At 41.0% G+C, this 19,372-nt stretch overlaps 3 protein-coding genes across 6 annotated transcripts in view; all 3 read right to left on the bottom strand.

Moving 5' to 3' along the window:
* Positions 1-424: 424 nt before the first annotated feature.
* On the bottom strand, positions 425-2,145 carry crybb2 (crystallin, beta B2). Of its 2 annotated transcripts, XM_074638782.1 has the most exons (6): positions 2,115-2,145; positions 1,732-1,819; positions 1,456-1,574; positions 1,112-1,244; positions 870-1,012; positions 425-757 (listed from the first exon to the last, which is right to left on the bottom strand). In XM_074638782.1, exons 2-6 carry the CDS (start codon positions 1,792-1,794, stop codon positions 589-591), a joined length of 627 nt encoding a protein of 208 aa, XP_074494883.1. In that variant the 5' UTR covers positions 1,795-1,819; positions 2,115-2,145; the 3' UTR covers positions 425-588. The 2 variants fall into 2 exon arrangements, with proteins under 2 accessions (XP_074494883.1, XP_074494884.1); XM_074638783.1 differs by lacking the exon at positions 2,115-2,145.
* Positions 2,146-7,060: 4,915 nt separating this feature from the next.
* LOC141769574 (beta-crystallin B3-like) lies at positions 7,061-9,376 on the bottom strand. Of its 2 annotated transcripts, none has more exons than XM_074638781.1 (6): positions 9,261-9,376; positions 8,832-8,929; positions 8,130-8,248; positions 7,881-8,013; positions 7,591-7,733; positions 7,061-7,485 (listed from the first exon to the last, which is right to left on the bottom strand). In XM_074638781.1, the coding sequence occupies exons 2-6, from the start codon at positions 8,904-8,906 to the stop codon at positions 7,212-7,214; spliced, it is 744 nt and encodes a 247-aa protein (XP_074494882.1). In that variant the 5' UTR covers positions 8,907-8,929; positions 9,261-9,376; the 3' UTR covers positions 7,061-7,211. The 2 variants fall into 2 exon arrangements, with proteins under 2 accessions (XP_074494882.1, XP_074494881.1); XM_074638780.1 differs by having other exon boundaries at positions 9,177-9,332.
* A 1,154-nt stretch (positions 9,377-10,530) lies between these two features.
* Positions 10,531-19,372, bottom strand: part of LOC141769572 (uncharacterized) — a 32,828-nt gene continuing 23,986 nt past the window's right edge. The window contains exons 7-14 of one of the 2 annotated variants that reach the window (XR_012594316.1): positions 16,649-16,764; positions 14,673-14,838; positions 14,267-14,429; positions 13,367-13,500; positions 13,095-13,237; positions 12,914-13,000; positions 12,007-12,091; positions 10,531-11,831 (exon numbers count right to left, since the gene is read on the bottom strand). Coding sequence is in view for 1 of the 2 variants with exons in the window: in XM_074638779.1 (XP_074494880.1) it covers positions 12,925-13,000; positions 13,095-13,237; positions 13,367-13,500; positions 14,267-14,429; positions 14,673-14,838; positions 16,649-16,764 (798 nt within the window). In the remaining variant the exon portion in view is untranslated. Of the gene's footprint in view, positions 12,092-12,913; positions 13,001-13,094; positions 13,238-13,366; positions 13,501-14,266; positions 14,430-14,672; positions 14,839-16,648; positions 16,765-19,372 lie in introns of both variants that reach the window. The other variant, XM_074638779.1, reaches the window with a different exon arrangement.

Raw genomic sequence — 19,372 nt, 5'->3', positions numbered from 1 at the left:
TTTTCTCTGCTTTATTAGTCAACGTTTCGGTCAACAAGGACCTTCATTAGGACACTAAATGTCCTAATGATTTTTTATTATTAAGTCATAATATTACGAGAATAAAGTCATATGTTTACAAGAAAAAAAGTTGTAATATGAGAATAAAGTCAGAAGTTTACGAGAAAAAAATTCGTAATATGAGAATAAAGTCATAATATTACGAGAATAAAGTCATTTTTTTGAAAAAGTACATATTGGAGGGGATCTACAACCAGCACCACAAACAATTTTGAGAATGTGCATGTTTTCCTCTCCTTGAACCATTTTAAATAATTTAACACAACTGACTTATCTAACTTTAATTCCACCTGTGATGACGTCCCCTTTTTAAGATGTTGTGCAAAGAACTTAATAAGCAAACAGAGGTTAATCACACAACCGATTCAAATGTTAAGCAATAAGGATTTATTAGTTTGCTTCAAAGAAATATCACTACTGCAACAGCTGCAGTAGATATCAAAACGCTGCATGGTGTAAATGGGGTTGTTGATGCTGGAAAGGGAGCAAGGCCGAGGTCAGGGTTCATGACAGGAAAGAGTAACAAGCTTAGATGACTGGGTGAAAAGCACCCCTCTGATGCCACTGCATGTCTCTGATGCGCCGAACCGACTGGATCTGAGGAATCTGGGCTCCGAACTCAGTGCTGTCCTTATACTCCCCCTTTTCAAACAGGTACTGATATCCTCTGTAGCCTGGATACTGATAGCCCACCCAGCTGGTGGGCACAGAGAGGGGAAACAGATAGGACACAGTTATAGATGAAAGGATAGTCACAAGAGTTTGTTATTTGCAGTATTGCACGACATCTGCGGGGAGGATGGACTCACGTGCCACTCTGAACCCGAACAGAGGAGACCTTCTCTTGGTAGCCGTGTGCGTGAAAGCTAGGGACATCGTCATCTATGATTTCTATCTTCTTCCCTGCAAAGCTGGGGTTTTCGTAAAGGACAATCTTGTGCTCCTGGCTGTCCTGAGAGAGGAGAAAAGCCAGCGGATGGTTTGTTAAGCAACTGATGTTGGTGTGTATAGGCCCCTATGTATATATATGTATGGGTGGTATCTTTCTTACCACTTTAATCGGGCGGAATGCAATAATGGTGTCACTACGCCTGCTGTTGGTCCAGGAATCCCAGCGAGGATACTCCCCCTTCTCAAACACATACTGCTCCCCCTTACAGCTGGCCTGCTCGTATCCCACCCATCTGAGCGGGCAGGGAAGAAAGAGATGGATGTGATTGGTTTAGGGGCAAAGCAGGAAAGAAAGCTAGTAGCGCATTGTTCCTTTTTTCCATTTTCCTCCCTTCCATCCCATTCACAAAATGAGTACCTTTTTTTCCCCTGACTGACCCACTCTGATTCTCTCTACATTTAAATCATTTTCTAGTGTTGTGTCTGTCTCTGACCCAAACTCACGGTCCACACAGCACCAGTATGGAGCCCACTTTCTCCACGCCTGCTTCCTGGAGGTCGTTGCAGGGACCAGTCAGCTCATGGCAGCGTCCCTGGAAGTTTTCCTGCTCATAGATAACCAGCTGTGTGCGATATAACGACAGAAACGGGGAGGGAGAGTGTGAGTGTTGTGGAGCTACTGATCTCACTTTCCAATCTGACATTCGGAGGAGTGCTTACTCCAAAGCAGGAAGTTGCAATTTGAATTGGTCACTGCATGTCTGCTGCATTTCATCTCACCTTAAATGCACTGGAGCCTGGCTGCTGCTGCTTGGATGCAGGGTTCTGGTGGTCTGTGGCCATTGTGAATGGATCGGCAGAGATGAAACTTAAAAGAAAAAAAACTGATAAATATATGGATGATTTTTCTATCTTTTTATCTAAAATATAAGCAGGTCAATCTGCTGTTTCATAGATTTTGTTTTATATTATTTACCCACACACAATGTTTACAAAAGTGCCTCTCCCTACAACACAAGTTTACAGCTCTCTGAGTACAGAATTACAGCAGTGCAACACAGTTCTGTAGAGATTAAACCTAGCAGCAAAATGAAAACAAATACTGATTTAAATTATAAACTTTATAAAAAAAATACAGCTTGACGGACATGAACCCCTCTTACCAGTACCTGTCTGTGCCAGTGTGTTTGTGATGGCATGAGGAGCTCAATATATACGGGACGCCCAGGGGTGGAAACTCTGCCAAGAGTACCCACAGTGTCCAAACCGGCCTGCAGATCGGCCTGCCATAGGCCCAGCAGACTGAAATGAGGGGTCACCGTGTAGCCTCCCCCCACCCTGGGGTGTCACACTCCAGCAAAGTTATTTCATTAGTTGTCAGTTTTGTCCAGCCAGTCATTGTTCGATATCCACATGATTCAGCACAAACAGTGCCAAGAGTCCCACACCTACAATGAGAGGGAGAGAGAGAGAGAGAGAAGGATTGTAAAAGATGGGTTTTACTGTGCTGGAGAGAGTCAGACTGATTTGAATAACAGTCCAAATACTGCTGAATATTTCCACAAGAGTGGGTTTATTTGATATTCAATTTCTAGAAAGCACTAATAATGTCAAAATGTGTTGCCTCTGCTGTTTGGAAGCTCCAAAGCTGTTTTTTTTTTGTTTTTTTTAGTCAACCCTGTTTAACTCACTTGCCATGTTTCTCCTGTTGGCTGTAAAGAGATCAAATAAAAAAAAAATGCAAACAATATGCACATTTAATTATTTAATTCATTTTGATGACCTTTCATGTGCATGTCAATAATCCTGCAAGGGGACAGAAGTTATTATTGTCTTCTATTAAAGAAAAGATATTGTGTTAATACGTATCTTTTTTTTTAGCTAAGTGTACATTTAAACAGTAAATAATATGTATAACTTAAATACAACTGGATCAAAGTGTCTCTACTGAGGACAGATACAACCTATTGTAAAGATTTTAGATGAGAGGTTTTGTGGTGCTGCAGAGTTATAATGTAAGTAAGTGCTTTTCTCAAGTTATATTATTTATATGCCATTTTGCCTACTTTATTTGAATATTTTGTGTGAGATTTCATATGTTTTTCTCCACTATTGCTCCACTATTGCTCCACTTTTCAAAACTTATATTTATTTTCCAACATGTCTTATCTGTTTCATTATTATTATCATTGTTTTTATGGTGTATTATCGCTGGGTATTTCATTTCATTTTTATTTTTGTATTACTTGTATTATCTGATTTTATTTGCCTCATTGCAGCGGTTGAACTCCCTACCAACGGAAATAAAAACACTACCTGACCTGAAAACATTTAATGAAAAGGTGAAACGCTGGCTGAAACTAAACCAAACCTGTGATCACTGATTTCTGATCGGGAACATACATATGTAAATTGATTGTAATGTACGATGTTGTGTTATGTGATTTTATGTATGATGTGGTATTATGTATTTTTAATCTTTCTAAAAAGCCAAACCAGGGACAACATTTGCAAATTAGCTACGGCTAGAAGTCCTATATACATTGCATTGGTTGCAATTTAATTAAGTGTAACAATGCCTAAATGTATTGTCCCTGTCAAATAAATAAATAAATCCTGGTTCTACATGTAAAGCACTTTGTAACTTTTTTTTTTTTTTAAAAGTGCTGTATAAATAAAGTTTATTATTTTTTTATCATTATTATTATTTATCTCACAGTCACAAGTTGCTTTGCAGGATGAGGTTTTAGATGTTAATCATGAGGACATGAAATATGATATAGTTTAAACTAGTGATACTCAAAGTGGGGTCTGGGGACCCCCAGGGGTCCGTGGTACTCTGCCAGGGGGTCCGTGAAAAGTTTTCAGATTCCTTCATCTGAATTATCATATATAAATCTATCTATCAAATATAAATCTACAGTATAATAGTTCATAGATTATATTCTAATCTAACAAATCTATAACTCTTAGAATCTGCAAATATGTTTAATACATGTCTAATATATTTCTAATACATTTCTCTTGTGTTGTTTTGTTATGCTTTCACATAACTAAGACTATAGAAATGAACAATATAGGCTATATATTCTCTATCTTGTAAGGGGTCCTTGGCTGAAAACAGGTTGAGAACTTCTGGTTTAAACTACAGTAGCGAGCAATATTATGGAGGAATTGCACGAGCTACAACTGGTTTAGGCTGTGATCACATAGGATAGCCTCTAAGTAGAGAGTTTTAGCCTCTCTTGTTCAGGCAGCGAGTTTAGAATTACATGTCAGCTGATCACCATCATGGCTGTGCTGTGCTGCACCCTTAAGAAAGCAAATGAACACCTGTATAGCTCCAGGGGGCGCTAAGATGACCTTGCACTGACTTGGTGAAGACGTACAAGATGAATGGAGGTGAGGCATGTGAAAAAACAAATCCCTGCAGGTTCTGTGTTTTTGTGGTTGTGTTTGCATTTCAGAAACACGTCTGTCGGCTACCTCGAAGATCTGATTGATAATAAGACATGACTGAATATGAACAGAGTGAGGAGGATCTTGGGCATCAATTTTCTTAAACCACCAATTTTAGGTCTGAAATGCTCCACCTCCTGTAGATAACTGTACCTCATAAAACACAGAAACAGAAACAGAGTTACTCGATCCTCATTTATTCACAGCCAAAAGTTACGTGAACTGGTTGTGGTGCATTCAAATTTTGTTTTTGTTTAATTTCATACAAGGCACACAGTGGAATATACTTTTAATTTTCAATTTTGGTAAATTCAGGTCTATGAATCTAATCTAATCTACAGTAATCTATTATAATCTATCTCTAATGAATCTATTAAAAGGGTACATTAAAACACAACAATCACATCCAGACAGGACACATTAAAACTCATTCTCATCTACATTAAAAGGGGCACCAGGTACCAGGACTGCATCAGGGTTAAATAAATATATATCAAATGCTGTGTGCTGAGATAGCAGGCTGGCTTCAGAAAGTGTCTGTCCTTACTTATATTAAGATACTTTATGGCAATAAAGTGGTGATTTAAGGGATGCTGTGGTCATCTCCGATTTTTCCACTTCAGTGTTGGACTGCTCTGCGAATGAATGGTGAGAGGACAGTGGGGTCTGTTTGCGGCCTGTAATTGTACAGCCCAGTTTGACTACTTGCTTTTGACACTCTCAAACCAGCAAGTGGTTAAAAGTGAGTATACTGTACTTTCAATTAAGGATTGGTACTCTGTTTAACGTACATTGGCTGACCTCAAAACTCAGGAAAAGTCTTTTCTGTGTTTTTTTGTAAATGCATTCAGCAGGATTATTCAGAATTATTTGTGTTTTTCCTGAGTTTACAGGCAAGATCAATATCTGGTTCTGTCCTCATTGCAGAGGTGAGAGACTTGAGTAAATCTGAACTGATTGTGCCATCAGTCATCTGATGATTAAAAACACAGGCTTGAGCCTACATCTACTGTTTATGAAGAATATGTGTAAGGTTGTGTTTGTGTCGAGGGTTCTGTGAAAGAATTTAAGGGTGTGAAAAGCAATCAGGCTCCATATTGTAGTGCAACTTTCTTTGTGTACGTCTGAATTAGGGATTTGGGTGTTGGATCTCATGTCAAGAAGGCTTTATGCTCCAGTGAAAACCACAGATTTAAACGCATTATAGCCCAGAAATAGTCCAAACTACACACTGAGAATTACAAGAATATATCCAAAATCCACATAATCTGTACGTAAAGTGGACTGAAAGCCTTTCTGAGAGCTTCCTCCTCATGACCCAGTGTGGTAGACGTTAGTATGCTACAGATGTGCTCACAGCTGCATGTTTTTTTGCAAGTACTGACATGTGACAGAGGGAGATATAGGTATGTATGTTTGTGACTGTTGTAGGCCGCTCCCTGCTACTCTGGCACACATGTCCTGGCTCTGTCCTAAATTATCTTACTATTTTCCAAACTCTATCAGAGGTTTTTGGGTCCTTTGATTGCAATATTCGGTGACCCAGGAGAGGGTAGTCCTCTCAGAGGAGCTGATTATAAACATTGTGACCTTTGTGTTGTTGTTGTTATGGCGCACAGGCTGGTTCTCCTAAACTGGAAAAAAACCCAACCTCCCAGTTTGTGGTTGAGAGATCTCATACAGCTCTTAAAACTAGAGAAACTCGGGTTTATGCTTCATGGCTCTGCTGACAAATTTGAGAAAATGTGGCGTTCCTTCCTGGGCTACACTAAATCTAAGCTTTAAATCTCCTTATATATAACTTGCACACCTACAGTCACTGTCATTATTATTTTTTATTTATTTAATTTAATTATTTTATTCTATTTATTTGTTTCTCATTATGTGTTTTTTGTTTGTTTTTAATCCTTTGCCAATTAGTTAACATTTTTTTGTTTGTACAACGCGAAATGTTATTTGCATTGAACTTATCTGTAAAACCAATAAACACATTTTAAAAAAAATGTCTGTGTCACTCTATTCTCTGTTTTTAATAACTTTATACGAGGGGAATTTTGGAATATTACATCAACATCTATTAAAAAAGCCTGCATGAGCAATTTAATGTCATAAAAAGTCTGCAGTTTGTCTGCAGATGGAATCTATTTGGGTTGTAGATCTTGGCTCACTGTTATCAGAAGACTCATATTTAACTTACTAAAACTACACTCATAATTGAATAATAATTACATCACTATATCAGCTCCTAATATTTACTTGGTGGCCATTCATCATGAGGCTCATCAAAAGCACGGTGACGACTACGGAGGGGAATGCGGTGCGCTCTGTTTTTACAGCGAGCATACACAAAGTATGACATCACTTCCATTGCTGTTAAGCAGATCCAGTATCCACATTATTCACTGGATAAGTCCTGATGCTGCTGGATGAGAGCTTTGAGCTGTTTGACTAAAATGGGAAAACACGACAAGCAGTAAAAGTGGCTCACGCGACTTGAAAATAAACTGCGGATTATCTTGAGGAGAAGAATCTGCCAAATGTAGTTATTTCCACATAGAGGTCAGTTTTATATGTGACAGTATTCTTTCCAAATATCTCATTTAAAGCCATTTTAAAACCTTGACTTACAAGTACAACATCACCAACAAACTCCAGGTCAAACAACTTTTATTCGCCACTGAAACATACATGGCACTCCTCATTGGGCACAAGCAGCGTTTGCCATGGTTAGGTTAAGGCAGAGAGGTGTCAGAGAGGGGCTGTGGGGTTGGTGGGTGGGGGTGTTAGGGTGAGGATCCTGTTCAGCTGGCTCCAGCTGTGGCAGGAGGGGCGGGAGGTGCTGGGGCGGGGTCGGGGTCGGGTCCGGGGCCGGGTACGGGTACGGGGCCGGGGCCGGGAGCCGGAGCTGGGTCGGGGACAGTGAAACAGCCCTTCTTGTGCCACTGCATGTCCCGCACACGTCGGACAGACTGGATCTGAGGTGCTGGGGCCTCCCAGTCGTTCCAGTGCTTGAAATCTCCTCTCTCGAAGATAAACTGGCGCCCCCTGTAGCCTGGGTACATGTAGCCGACCCATCTGGAGGAAAGGAAGGGAGTTATTTGCTTTGCAGGTCAAATAGAGAAAACAAGATAGAAAAGGAAGTGACATATGGATGAAAAGGGGACGTAGGGAGGGCCTTACGTTCCGTTAAGAGCCTTGACACTCGCCACACGATCCTGGAAACCGTGGCCCCACAAACTGGGCACGTCATCGTCAACGATCTCCATCTTTCTACCAGTAAACCCAGGGTTCTCATACAGGTGTAGCTTGTGTTCAGCACTGTCCTGTATAGAGGAGAAACAGACAACATGGTCCTCAAAATGTCTCCGGTAGATGTTGACAACAATGATGTTTAGTGTGTAACTGGCTGCACAGTTATAGAGCTCTGTGGCTGCAGTGTCTGTTTTGCATTGAGACTATAGTCAACCCACCACTTTGAGTGGCCTTAGAGAGAAGAGGGTGTAGCTGTTCTGACTGTTGGTCCAGGTGTCCCAGCGTGGATACTCGCCCTTCTCCAGAATGAACTGCTCCCCGGCGTAGCCTTGCCGATCATAACCCGCCCAGCTGAGAGGGAAAAGAAGATGGAAATAAAAAGGAAAAGAGTTTTAGTTTACCTGACACCATATCAAACAAGATATCTATAGGAAACTATTTTCTAAAAGACATTGAGCATTACTTACGGTCCTGACTCCACTATCACAGATCCAACCTTCTCCAGTCCCTTCTCCGTCACATCTTTACACTCGGCAGAAAACTCCGCCTTACAGCCCTGGAAGTTCTCAAACTCAAACAGCATCACCTGGATCACACAGAGGAACCATAACATGAAAAGTGGATATTTACCACAATACTAGGTTGAACCCTAACCTTAGCCCTGACAAAAATTAAGATTTGTATTTTCATAAATAACTGTATTTATTACAATATAGATAACCAACTGGTCCCTGATATTGCTGGCGAAAAAGTGTGAGAAAGGGAGTTACAGAGGTGAAAAGTGTATTTCTTTCTTTCTTTATTTGTTCATTTGTTACCTCAATGCAGAAAACTAAAAAGGGCGCCTACTTTTTTTTTTTAATTTAGAGGCCGTAGACGACCGCCTATATGGCCTATGCCTAAAGCCGGCCCTGAATACAGAGAGGAGTCAGGTTCACCTCAGCCCCGATTGGGCGTGGTTTGGCCTTCATAAAGTGTCTCATATTGTTCCTAAAAAAGACATATTGTGATAATTCCTAACCACAAAATACTTATATTCTGATGTCTGTTCACCAGGCTACATATTTATGACCTATAGTTGGACTTTGTGGTTGTACTGGACGACTCCAACTGTGCAGCCCATCCCTGATCAAACCAGGTTTCTCTTTCTTTCTTTCTTGCTCCAGTACCTTATACGTGGCTCCAACTCCTCCCTGGCTCTTCCCAGCAGCCAGCTGCTCCGGGGCACTCTGCTGCTCCGACATCCTCCTGATCCACTGCTCCTCCACTTTTTGGCAACAGCACACACACAGCCAAAGCACCATCCATCATGCATGCATGTTCGAAGCACACAGAAACGCACACAGGAGAGAAGCTCAATGTCACAGTTGCAATTTATAACTCACCAAATCAATATAGGAGGATTATATGAATTTTTTGGCCAAATATTATCATTAAATCAACTGATTATATCCTTAAAGTATACACTCATTAGTCCTTTAAAGTAGGCTCCATGATACCAAAATCATCCAAACCTTGGTCTCCACTTGACGCAGCAGCATCTAACTCCATTGCTTTGGAATTATTACACCGACTGAGTCCACAGTGAGGGTTTTTACCTGGGTATGCCTGCTAGGAAGTGGTAGCGTCCTTCTTTTTTCAGTGCCACTTGTTGTTTGGTGAGGTTGAGCCATTAGAGGGCAGGAACAGGGGGGTATTTATGGTTTATTTCTGGCCACAACAGCAGAAAAGGGGGAGCTGTTGATACAGCAAGTCTGTCGCTCACATTGTGTCCGTAACGCTGCCTCTCAATAGGCAGCTGTGTTGGCACACGCTGCCCTGCCTGTCCGCCTGGCTGCCAGTGAGCACTGTGTGCGGGCACAGGGAGAGGGAGCCAAGAGGATTCAGCAAACAGCCCCGCTCAGCACAAACACACTCAAACGTACACACTCTCTGGGACTGCAACCACACTAAACTTCCTCACACTTTTCTGGGGTTAGTATTTATCAGCAAGATTAAATACTTACATTCACAGGTTTGACTGTGAAGCAGCAGTTGCATGAAAGAATCAATGATTTTCAATCTAGGAAAGGCATCCAGCCTCTGAATGCTCTCTAGGCCTCTAGTTTGTGGCTGTAAAGTTTCATGAGGCTGTGATTATCCTAGAGGTCACCACAGGTCATTTTATACAGTGAGATCAAGTTTTTTTAAAAATGGTCTCAATATAATGAAATGGCTACTATGGGGACTAACATCATCACACATGAATACAATTGGACTTATAATTTGATCTACAAGAGTCTCAGCTTTACAGTGATACCCAATTTATGTAATTCAAGACTGTTTAGGGACCCCAGTATGCAGAAATATTCAAACACTATTTTAGAATATGCAAAAATCACACATTTATACTGCATTCAAAAACTGCCTGGTTTTTGCCCCAAACTGCATGTGATTATCATAATGCATGTCTGTAAAGGGGAGACTCGTGGGTACCCATAGAACCCATTTTCATTCACTTATCTTGAGGTCAGAGGTCAAGGGACCCCTTTGAAAATGGCAATGGCAGTTTTTCCTCAACAAAATTTAGCATAACTTTGGAGCGTTATTTAACCTCCTTCCCGACAGGCTAACATGACACCAATGAATTCCTTAGGTTTTCTAGTTTCATATGATATCTGAACATCTATACTTTTACTCTAGGTCTAAAACTGAACCTGCTACAGCCTCTGAAAGACAGTAAAGTCAGTTGGTTTCAGGGGGTTAAAAGGAGTGCACACGATACTCACCGATCGCAGAGATACCCAGAGAAATTGAGAAAATGTAGTTTTTATTTAACGTCCAAAGGGTTAAACTTATCCAGAGAAACACTAGACAGAGACGTGTAGCTCAAGTCAAGTAAATTTTATTAAGAATGTATTCACTTTAGGACACTGGCCAGTACAACACAGTGCAATATACATCTTTACTTTCAAATAAAAAAAGGACAAAAGGAGGACATAAAAAATAAACCCTCAAATTTCATGACAAAGTAAAACGTCATGTACACGGAAACCAGGGACGATCACTCCGAAGACTCGCAGTTGCGCGAGCCCTCCGACAACACGGGAGACGAGACATGGCCGACAAAGAGGGGGCAGAGGTCAGTGCTGTAGTGCATCAAAGTGCTTTATAGAAACGCAGTGTGAGCAGGTGGATGGCAAACATGAGGAGAAAGATTACAGTTGACAAGCAGGTGCAAATGTTACATCTGTTTTTTTGGAGTATCGTAGAGGGTAGAGTCATTTAGAAAATGTAGTGAACAAACCATCCCTCCACTGGAGTAGTGTGAGCCAACACCCCGACCCTCTGAGGTTGAGAGCAAAGATTGTGCATGCACATTAATGGGGACAAAACGGTGGGAAATTGCACATTTGTTTGGAAAAAATACATGATTGGAGGAGTGTGTGAGAGCTACAAGGTGAAAGTATGGCTTATAATGAATGCTTACAGCTACAATCATTCAATCTGTAAAAGGAGGGAAGACAGGCTGATTTTATAAAAGATCGAGGAGTGTATTTGTGCTGATAAGGAGTGTGCATGATTGACAGATGCAAAGTCCCCCGTCCCTCTTCCACAAAAAAACAAATATACTTGGACAAAAACATATATACAGTATGCAGCGACTGTGACATTGTTGTGGAGTGTAACAAAGTCTATTGTAGTGATGCGTCTTTAATGTTTTCAAAACTAGCTCTCTTGTCTCTGTTAAATCATCGATAATACAAATATAACATCTCCTGATTACAGTTACTAACATGATATACACTCTCGCCGGCAATCAAGTCAGCAGCGGTTTGTTCTCTATGTTCAAGCAGGAAAAAATCATTAGTGTCTGAAATGTTATCCTATGGCAATGCTTGTGTGACTCCCATCGACAACCTCCGCTGACTGATAACACACATTATGTCAGACAACTTGTACGTATTAGTCGAGTAAGGAAACTAACATCTTGAAGAGGAAGATTGGCTGGATTGTCCTCCAGCAGGTGAAGAAGCACGTCCAGGATGAAGAGGCGTCGTGGTCCCACAAGTTAACCATTTCCTGAAATGCGGCCTGACAGGAAATAATTGCCAATAATCGCCTTCTTCCTCCCCCCAACAACTTCTCCTGGTCCCTATTAAAGTGTTCATGTGAAGGGCCTCCTGGTGCTGGAGAGCTTCGACAGGTTCAAGCATGAAATGGATAGAGCAGAGATGTGGTTTTTATTCTCTCCTTGCTTGTTTTTTCTTGTTTTTTCATAAGACAGAGACTCTCCATAAAAAAGGCACCATGCACATTTATCAACCCAGACGGGAAGAGAACAAAAAAGAAAAAAAAATATACATCAGCAGCTGTAGATTCCCCGCTCCTACTCTCTGGGTCGAACATTAAGGCTTCTGTTTCATATAGGTTCATCTGTTAAGGCAATCTAGAAGGGAGCGGGAGAGGAGAACAGGTGTCAATAATGGATATAAATAATAATTATCTTTGTTGTTGTTTAATACCAGACTGTATATAAAGATGGACGACATGACAGCTCCCCAAAAGTGAAGGCAAAACATCTGGATTGCCCCCTGGTGGCTGGCTGCAGTATAGGTCATAAAGCCCCTCCCCTCCATGTTAGTGGATGGGACATGAGCCAAGATAAAAAGTCAAAGTCAAATAAATGTTTCTGTCATTTTAGGTAATTCTTATCACGCTGTTGTAAGTTCAAGTGTTCATTTTTATTTTAAGTTTGGTTTTAATTAGTTATTTGATGCTGTAAAAAGGGGTGAGACGTCATGATTGACAGCTGCTCTGAGTGAAGTAGTGGCGGAGCAGGAGGCCGGAGAGGAGATGTAACTTTAACAGAACATGTGTGAATTTGGTCATAAATGTAGTTATTAGGGCTGACCCGAATGCTTCGAAGCTTTGACCGTTGCCATAGTATTCAATCTCCAAATCACTATTCGAATGCTTTATTTTTTAATTAATTATTTTTTTTTTATATATATATACAAGTATATAATAATAATGTATAAATCCCAAAATAGCACATGAAATAAGGAATAATCCCACATTACTCGTTATTATATCCAACATTAATTATTATTAGTTATTCTCAGACAGATATACCTTCGAAAATTCCTCACCAAAGTTTCGAAGCCCAAAAAAATTTTATTTTGGCTTTTTGTACAATGGGAGGAAGTGGAGACGTGTCGTCCATCTTTATATACAGTCTATGTTTAATATAAGCAGAGAAATATCTCACCTTATTTTTTATTAGCTCTCCATTTCATACTGACTCAAGCGCTTCTTGGACTTCAGCTCTTTCAACCACTGGGGTGATTCCTCCTCACTACACGGATAAAACACAGACAGCTTAGTTAATGCAGGGACTAACAGCTAAACATGTTGTTGTTTGTCTCCACAGAAAACACAGTGGAGCTCACCCGTTCTCTTTCCCACCAGGTGGGGGCAGTACACGCGCTGCCCTGGGAAGAAAGGGGGACTTGGGAGTGCGAGAAAGTTGGGAAGAAGTGGGAGCAAGTCCATCTGTTTGATTGTCAGAGTCGCCCCTCTTCTTCAGCTGGGCCTGATAACAGCAATGGGACACATATTTAAAAAATTCTAAATAAAAACATAAATACTGATAACTGATACACAGCATTAGACAGGACTGGTTACACATCTGGTGAAAACAATCTGACAAAGTGAGGCTCACCTTTAAAGCTGAAGGGTCCAACCCAGGGAACAGGGCGATCCTCTGTGGCTGAGAGGAAACAGCGGGGCTGGCGTCTGCTCCTCTGGTCTGCTCCTCAGAGTCCGAGTCATTGTCTTTACTCTCAACCTTTGCCTCTGTCACAGGGAGAACACATATTATGATCATAAGCGAGCATACAGTATAGTCCATTAAAAAGAGGTATGTGATGAGGTGCAGTTAAACATTTAAAAGTGCATTTGAACAACAAAATTAAACATCAAGTGCATCATTTTCACATTATATACCCGTTTAGTGTATACTGATGAATAGGGGTGGGGGAAAAATGTATTTATGAAAGAATCAATAAATTGCAGACAATTATCCTACACACTGAGTCAAAGTTGTGTCAAGCATTATTGTGTGATTTGTTGAAACACACACAAAATACCAGTTTTTCAGGGTTATTTTTTGCACAATGTATTTTTGAAATTGTAAGTTTCTGAGAAATAAAAAGGCAGCTAGTTTAAGCCTACCAATTTTATTTTTGTAACAAGCAGCATTTTCATTTTTTGTATAACTTGTTATTCCGGAAGTCACTGAGAATAGAGAAATACTAATACTACTTTTTAATGCTAAATGCAGTACCTGTGAGGGTTTCTGGACAATATTTGTCATTGTTTTGTGTTGGTAATTGATTTCCAATAATAAATATATACATACATTTGCATAAAGCAAACATATTTGCCCTCTCCCATGTTGATAAGAGTATCAAATACTTGACAAATCTCCCTTTAAGGTACATTTTGAACAGATAAAAAATGTGCAATCAGATTGCGATTAATCGCGATTAACTATTTTAATTGATTGACAGCCCTAAATAAAACCTAATCAAGATTGTAGCCTTCAGTCTTTACTGCTAACCTGTGGAGTCTCTGTAAAGCCAGTCCTCGGCGGTTCCTCCCTCTCCCTCTGACGGCGCAGCAGTCTGACGGGCAGCTCTGGAGGGTCGTGTCCGCGGGGCTCGTTTCTTCCCCAGCTGGGCTCTGGAGCGAAGAGCGCTGGTGTCTAACAGAGCGGTCGGGTTCTGGACATCCAGACACGAGAGAAATACATCAGCCAACATGTAAACATATCGGTATAATCATGGCCAAGTGTCCGTGCAGTCACGAAAGGCATTTGTTGCTAAAGACATAATTGTTGATCAGTTTTTTTGCTGACACAAACGGGAACATCTTAAAAACAGCATCAGGGATGAGAGACTGGAAAAAGGCACATGTGGTAGTAATGTATGTGCCATCAACAGAAATGAGCTGTGGTTAACACTTACATCAGGGAAAGGGAGTGGCTGGCTCTCAGATGAGGACGAGGGATGGAGGCCGTCCAAAGCGTCAGTGTCAAACAGTGAGGCATGATCACCCGGCGTGTGTAGGGGAGTGGGCTTCCTTGGTGAAGGGCTGAGGTTGCTTTCTGAACTAGGAGTGGCAGGAGTGAGGCTGAAATAAGGTTAAAAAAAAAGTAAAAAAAGGAGTTAGGAAACACCTCTGAAAACAACTGTGTGGTTGCTGTAACCGCGGTTACAATCAAACCGAGTCTGAGTCATAACTTTCCTTTTGTTGACTTGACTGTGGGAAGCTTTGATTTAGCTGACACCTAAAACAGACTGCAAGCCTCATATAAAACGACTGTATATATGTAATAGACTAAAATTTCACTTTGATTCTTTCTTTTTACAAATTATAATTGAATTCTTATTGGTGTTGGTTAATGTTGTGATATTATTTTCTGACCACAGGAGGTCAGCGACAGATTGCAACGTAATGAGATGTAACTACTGACAGAAGAGCAATCGGTTTGTGTTACAGGGTGGTGCTGGAGTTATTATTATCATCAACAATGGGTTTAGTCTTTTCAGGTGAATTATTTGCATCATCAAAACATAAGATAACATTGAACACATTTATTTATTTATTTTTAATCAGAGCATCCAAAACAAAGGGAGATGGTCAGAATCCAAAGGATTCGGAGGATTTATACATCCTTCCTTTCAAAAGGAGGTATTTTGACTCATAGATAGTTGCACACTGACGGCAGAAGCACATCCACCTTCTTGGTTTCCTTTAAACTTGCATAGCACACTTCCTCACCACAGCATTACATCCATAATACAGAGATCTGAACACTTTGATGTTAAAAATTAAAAATGTTTTGTCTGAGATGATGTTTTTCTATATTTGTTACTTTTTTAAAAATGGTATGCAACAGTTGGTAAACCTCTCCTGTTATCGGGTCTTAATTATTTGTATAAGATCTAATGGTTGCCACTGATCTTAAACAATTGATTCATTCTGCCATTTTAAGCCAACAAAATGATAGACTCAGTGGAATCACAAGCCAACATTTAGCCTTTCTTACTCAAACTCTGGTACGGCTTGTTTGGGCAGTTTTGAATGCAGTAATTGTACTCTGGTGGGAACCAAAACAACCGGTCCGAGATCGCTTTCGAGAGGCGGTCTCGGGCCGTTTCCAAGTGAACCAAAATGCAGGCATTTGTTGGCATGGACACAGGCAGACGACAGGTTAACATGAATTGGAGAGGATGGACATGGATTACTGCAGAAGTCCGATGTTTGCTTGACATCTGAGCCGAAGAGAACATACAAAATATGATAAATAAAGTCCACAAAAATAGTGACGTTTTCAAAGTCATTCGAGATAAACTGGAGGAGAAGGGATTTGTGCGCACAGTAGATCAGTGCCGAGTTAAAGTGAAACCACTTCGACAGCATCAAAGTCCGCGATTTCCTGCACAGAAGCGGCAGCCCTCGAGACGAAAACGATAAATTTGCTCCTTCGTACAGGCCCCATAGCTACTTATTTTACTTAGTTGGTCTGCTTTAATATGTGCACTGTGAAACTGAACCAGACTAAATAGAGAACAAACCGAAAGTATCAATTTCCCTCTGATTTGGACTAGCCAAATGAACTATGGCTTGTGAAAGCACCCTTAGTGTCACAAGCCTACAGTCAGGTTTCAATTAAATCCAGTTGAATCCAGTTGTGATAAACCGATTACTTGGAAGTATAAATTAAGATAAAGATTATATATATTTAACTTGTATTATATTGCATCGATATTTCCTGTCTGCGCTTACCATAGTTGTGTTTTGATGCCTTTTCGTAAAGGCAATGGACAATTCTGATAGTTTGGGAACGCTGACTTGTCTTGTGTACTTGTAAACACACCAAACACAAATAACCACACCTGACACCTGACATCTGACATCACAACAACAGTATGCTCACCTGTCATCAGTGCGCAGTCCTGTCTCCCAGGTCCCATACTGACTGTCAGTGTCACGGACCGGTGTTCCCGAGTCCTTCTCCTCCTCTTCACCACCGACACTTTGCTTCTGCTGCACCTGGAGGCAAGCGGGAGAAGAACAATGATTAATGAATGAGGAGCTACAAACTGGAACTGTGTTATATAACAGACCGGTTTGTGAGACATCAATAGCAGCTCTCACTTGACATCTGAACCCTAGTAAATATTTGTGCATTTACATTTTTATTGCCAAGCTAATACAGTAGCTGGTTAAACGAGGCGGCAGCGTTGCTAATAGAGCCGCATCCTGTCGGCCAGCAGAAGTACAGTAATGAAAAGGTGAAGGGACGAGTTAATGGAGACAGGGCCGGAGCGGGGACAACAAACGGAGATGGGTGGGTGGGTGATTGAGTGTGTGTTTGCTGTCTACTGAACCATGCCTCTTTTAATGAGGCTGGTACAGAGGACATACTGTCTCAAAAGCACACAGAGGCACGCCTGCGCATGAACTGATAACCCTGGCCTATATAGGGAAAAAAAACAAAACAATAGAAAATCCTCCTGTCCTCAGATGCTGCCCGAGGGGTGGACAGAGAAATGTGATACACCTGGCTCTGTAATTGCACAGGTTCCTAGACTGTGAGAGCGGCTCACTGGTGTTTACGTGAGCAGCGACGGCAGATCAGACTTCTCATTCTTAGAGCTTCATGAATGCCATCCTTGTTTTCTTTGTGTACGTGAGAGCAGAGATACAAGAGTACTTCAAAAAAGAGCGACAATGAGATAGAAGAGCATTTGAGGTAGAGTGCGACTGGGATACATTTGGATCGACGGAGCATAACATGGCTGAAGAGAGTGAGGGGGGGAAAAAAAAGAACAGCAGTGCAGGATGTCATTCATCAGCTAAGCCTTTCCTGACAGGAAAACAGAGAACAGTGAGAATGGCATTCAACATCGCTCCCTGCGTCGGAGAAAAGCCCTTGTTCTCAAGTTCATCCTCTTCTCAAGGATTTACAGCACTCACACTTTTCACGTTGACATCACAGGGTCACGCCACTTACCCTTAAACACACACACACACACACACACACACTTCAGAGTCCTGCTTCCACTGACAATGAACAAAAACCTCTCGTCCAAATCAGACTGTCGGCCGAGCATACAGGAACACTAACAATATATACTCCACTCATCTGGTGACCTTGGGGTCAATTAAATGCGAATTTAGCAAGAGGAGTTCCTCAAAGAATCGGCTACACAGAGAGAGAGAGAGAGATATGATAGTAAGTCTGAACTATAGAAACATTAGTGATGTGATCAATAACACATCTACTGCATGGGTGCTGATCTAACAGAAGCAGCCTTGATGATCATTTCATTAATGATAAGTACGATGGATTGTGGCCCAGAAGTATTATATATTAAGGCTAATTTACAAGCTTATAAGCTACAGTATGCTTCAAATGAAGTGCTTATTGGATCGTCTGAGGGCAGGGCCTAAAAGTACGTTTTTTCCTCACGTGCCACTGTGGCAGGTCACTGAACATTTCTACTAGCCACACAATTGTTGTCTGCCACTTCTGAAATCTACGTAGAACGCTTTAGAATTGTAAACATTAGGACTTTGTATTGGCAAGAATCTGGTAATACGATACGTATTTCGATTCAATATATTGCAGTACTGTAAGGCGATTTATTGCGGGGTATTTTATTTTGAAATCTTGCAAATGCCATTAGGAGAAGTAGGAATACACAAAGAGGAACAAGAGTTTTTGTTCACAGATTACCTGTCTCATGCACTACTGTCAGGATATAGAGACCATTTTATAATTTTTTTTTTTTTTTTTTTTTATCATATTTGCTATTATAGCATATTTTGCAATATTTTGCAAAGTTACCAACGGCAGCTTTAACAGTGTCTAACAGCACCTTTCTGACAGCAGGAATGGGAGGGCGGCCTCACACAATTTCTGTATTCTTCAGAGACAATCATGCCCATTTAATGCAGAAACTAACCAGGTGTGCAGAGGTATGAAAGTGGGCAGGTTTTGAAATGTTCAGTTCCAGCTGGAGACCTCGGTGTTACATCATCCTTCTCTCTTCTACCTGTCCCTGTACGCTGCCATCACTGCTGTCAAAAAAATCTAAAACCAAGTCTCGTAAAATGCTGGTGATAAAAAATACTACCCTTGTGTGTGCGTGTGTGTTACTCAACTGAAACACACCCAGAACCCGCCCTCACCTGATCAGCATAGATAGAGGACAAACATTGTCTTTGCTGGAACACGTTGAAGAGAGGCGCCATTACACAGCAGAAAAAAAAAGAAAAGACTTGTGGCAGGCCGCTCAAAGCAGAAGTTGTAAAGCCTTTTAGAGGCTCTTTCATAATCTCATACCATTTATTATTCAGTAAAACAGGGGCTTTTAACAGCCTCAGTACTGAACCACAAACTGGACTCTCTCTACTTTCTGTTTTGGTGCCGTCTGCATTAATGCACAGACAGTGCCAGGTTAGACAGGTTTATTGACCAAACAATAAAAAGCTTTAAGTACTCAGATTTGCTCTGCTGAATGGACACTCGCAAGTGTAGACTCCGCTATCAACCGCAAACATGGAGAACATGGTTGGTTCAGTAGTGAGGCCTACTGAACCAACAGGTCTGGTAGCAATGATTTATAGCCTTCAGGAGGAAGGCTTTTCCTTA

The sequence above is a fragment of the Sebastes fasciatus genome, chromosome 6, assembly GCF_043250625.1.
Source record: "Sebastes fasciatus isolate fSebFas1 chromosome 6, fSebFas1.pri, whole genome shotgun sequence".
Lineage (NCBI taxonomy): Eukaryota > Metazoa > Chordata > Actinopteri > Perciformes > Sebastidae > Sebastes > Sebastes fasciatus.
Note: the sequence above shows the minus strand (reverse complement) of the source record. Positions and strands in the feature narration are given on the sequence as shown.

What these genes read in the sequence shown, in the direction of transcription:
- crybb2 (XM_074638782.1), bottom strand. Translation starts at nt 1,794, where the DNA reads ATGGCCACAGACCACCAGAACCCTGCATCCAAGCAGCAGCAGCCAGGC. An exon ending in CATTCCGCCCGATTAAAGTG is followed by an intron (nt 1,013 to 1,111) that starts GTAAGAAAGATA and finishes CTCCTCTCTCAG; the next exon opens with GACAGCCAGGAGCACAAGAT. An exon ending in GTTCGGGTTCAGAGTGGCAC is followed by an intron (nt 758 to 869) that starts GTGAGTCCATCC and finishes TGTGCCCACCAG; the next exon opens with CTGGGTGGGCTATCAGTATC.
- LOC141769574 (XM_074638780.1), bottom strand. Translation starts at nt 9,213, where the DNA reads ATGGAGTTAGATGCTGCTGCGTCAAGTGGAGACCAAG. An exon ending in GAGTTGGAGCCACGTATAAG is followed by an intron (nt 8,249 to 8,831) that starts GTACTGGAGCAA and finishes TGTGTGATCCAG; the next exon opens with GTGATGCTGTTTGAGTTTGA. An exon ending in GTGATAGTGGAGTCAGGACC is followed by an intron (nt 8,014 to 8,129) that starts GTAAGTAATGCT and finishes TTTCCCTCTCAG; the next exon opens with CTGGGCGGGTTATGATCGGC.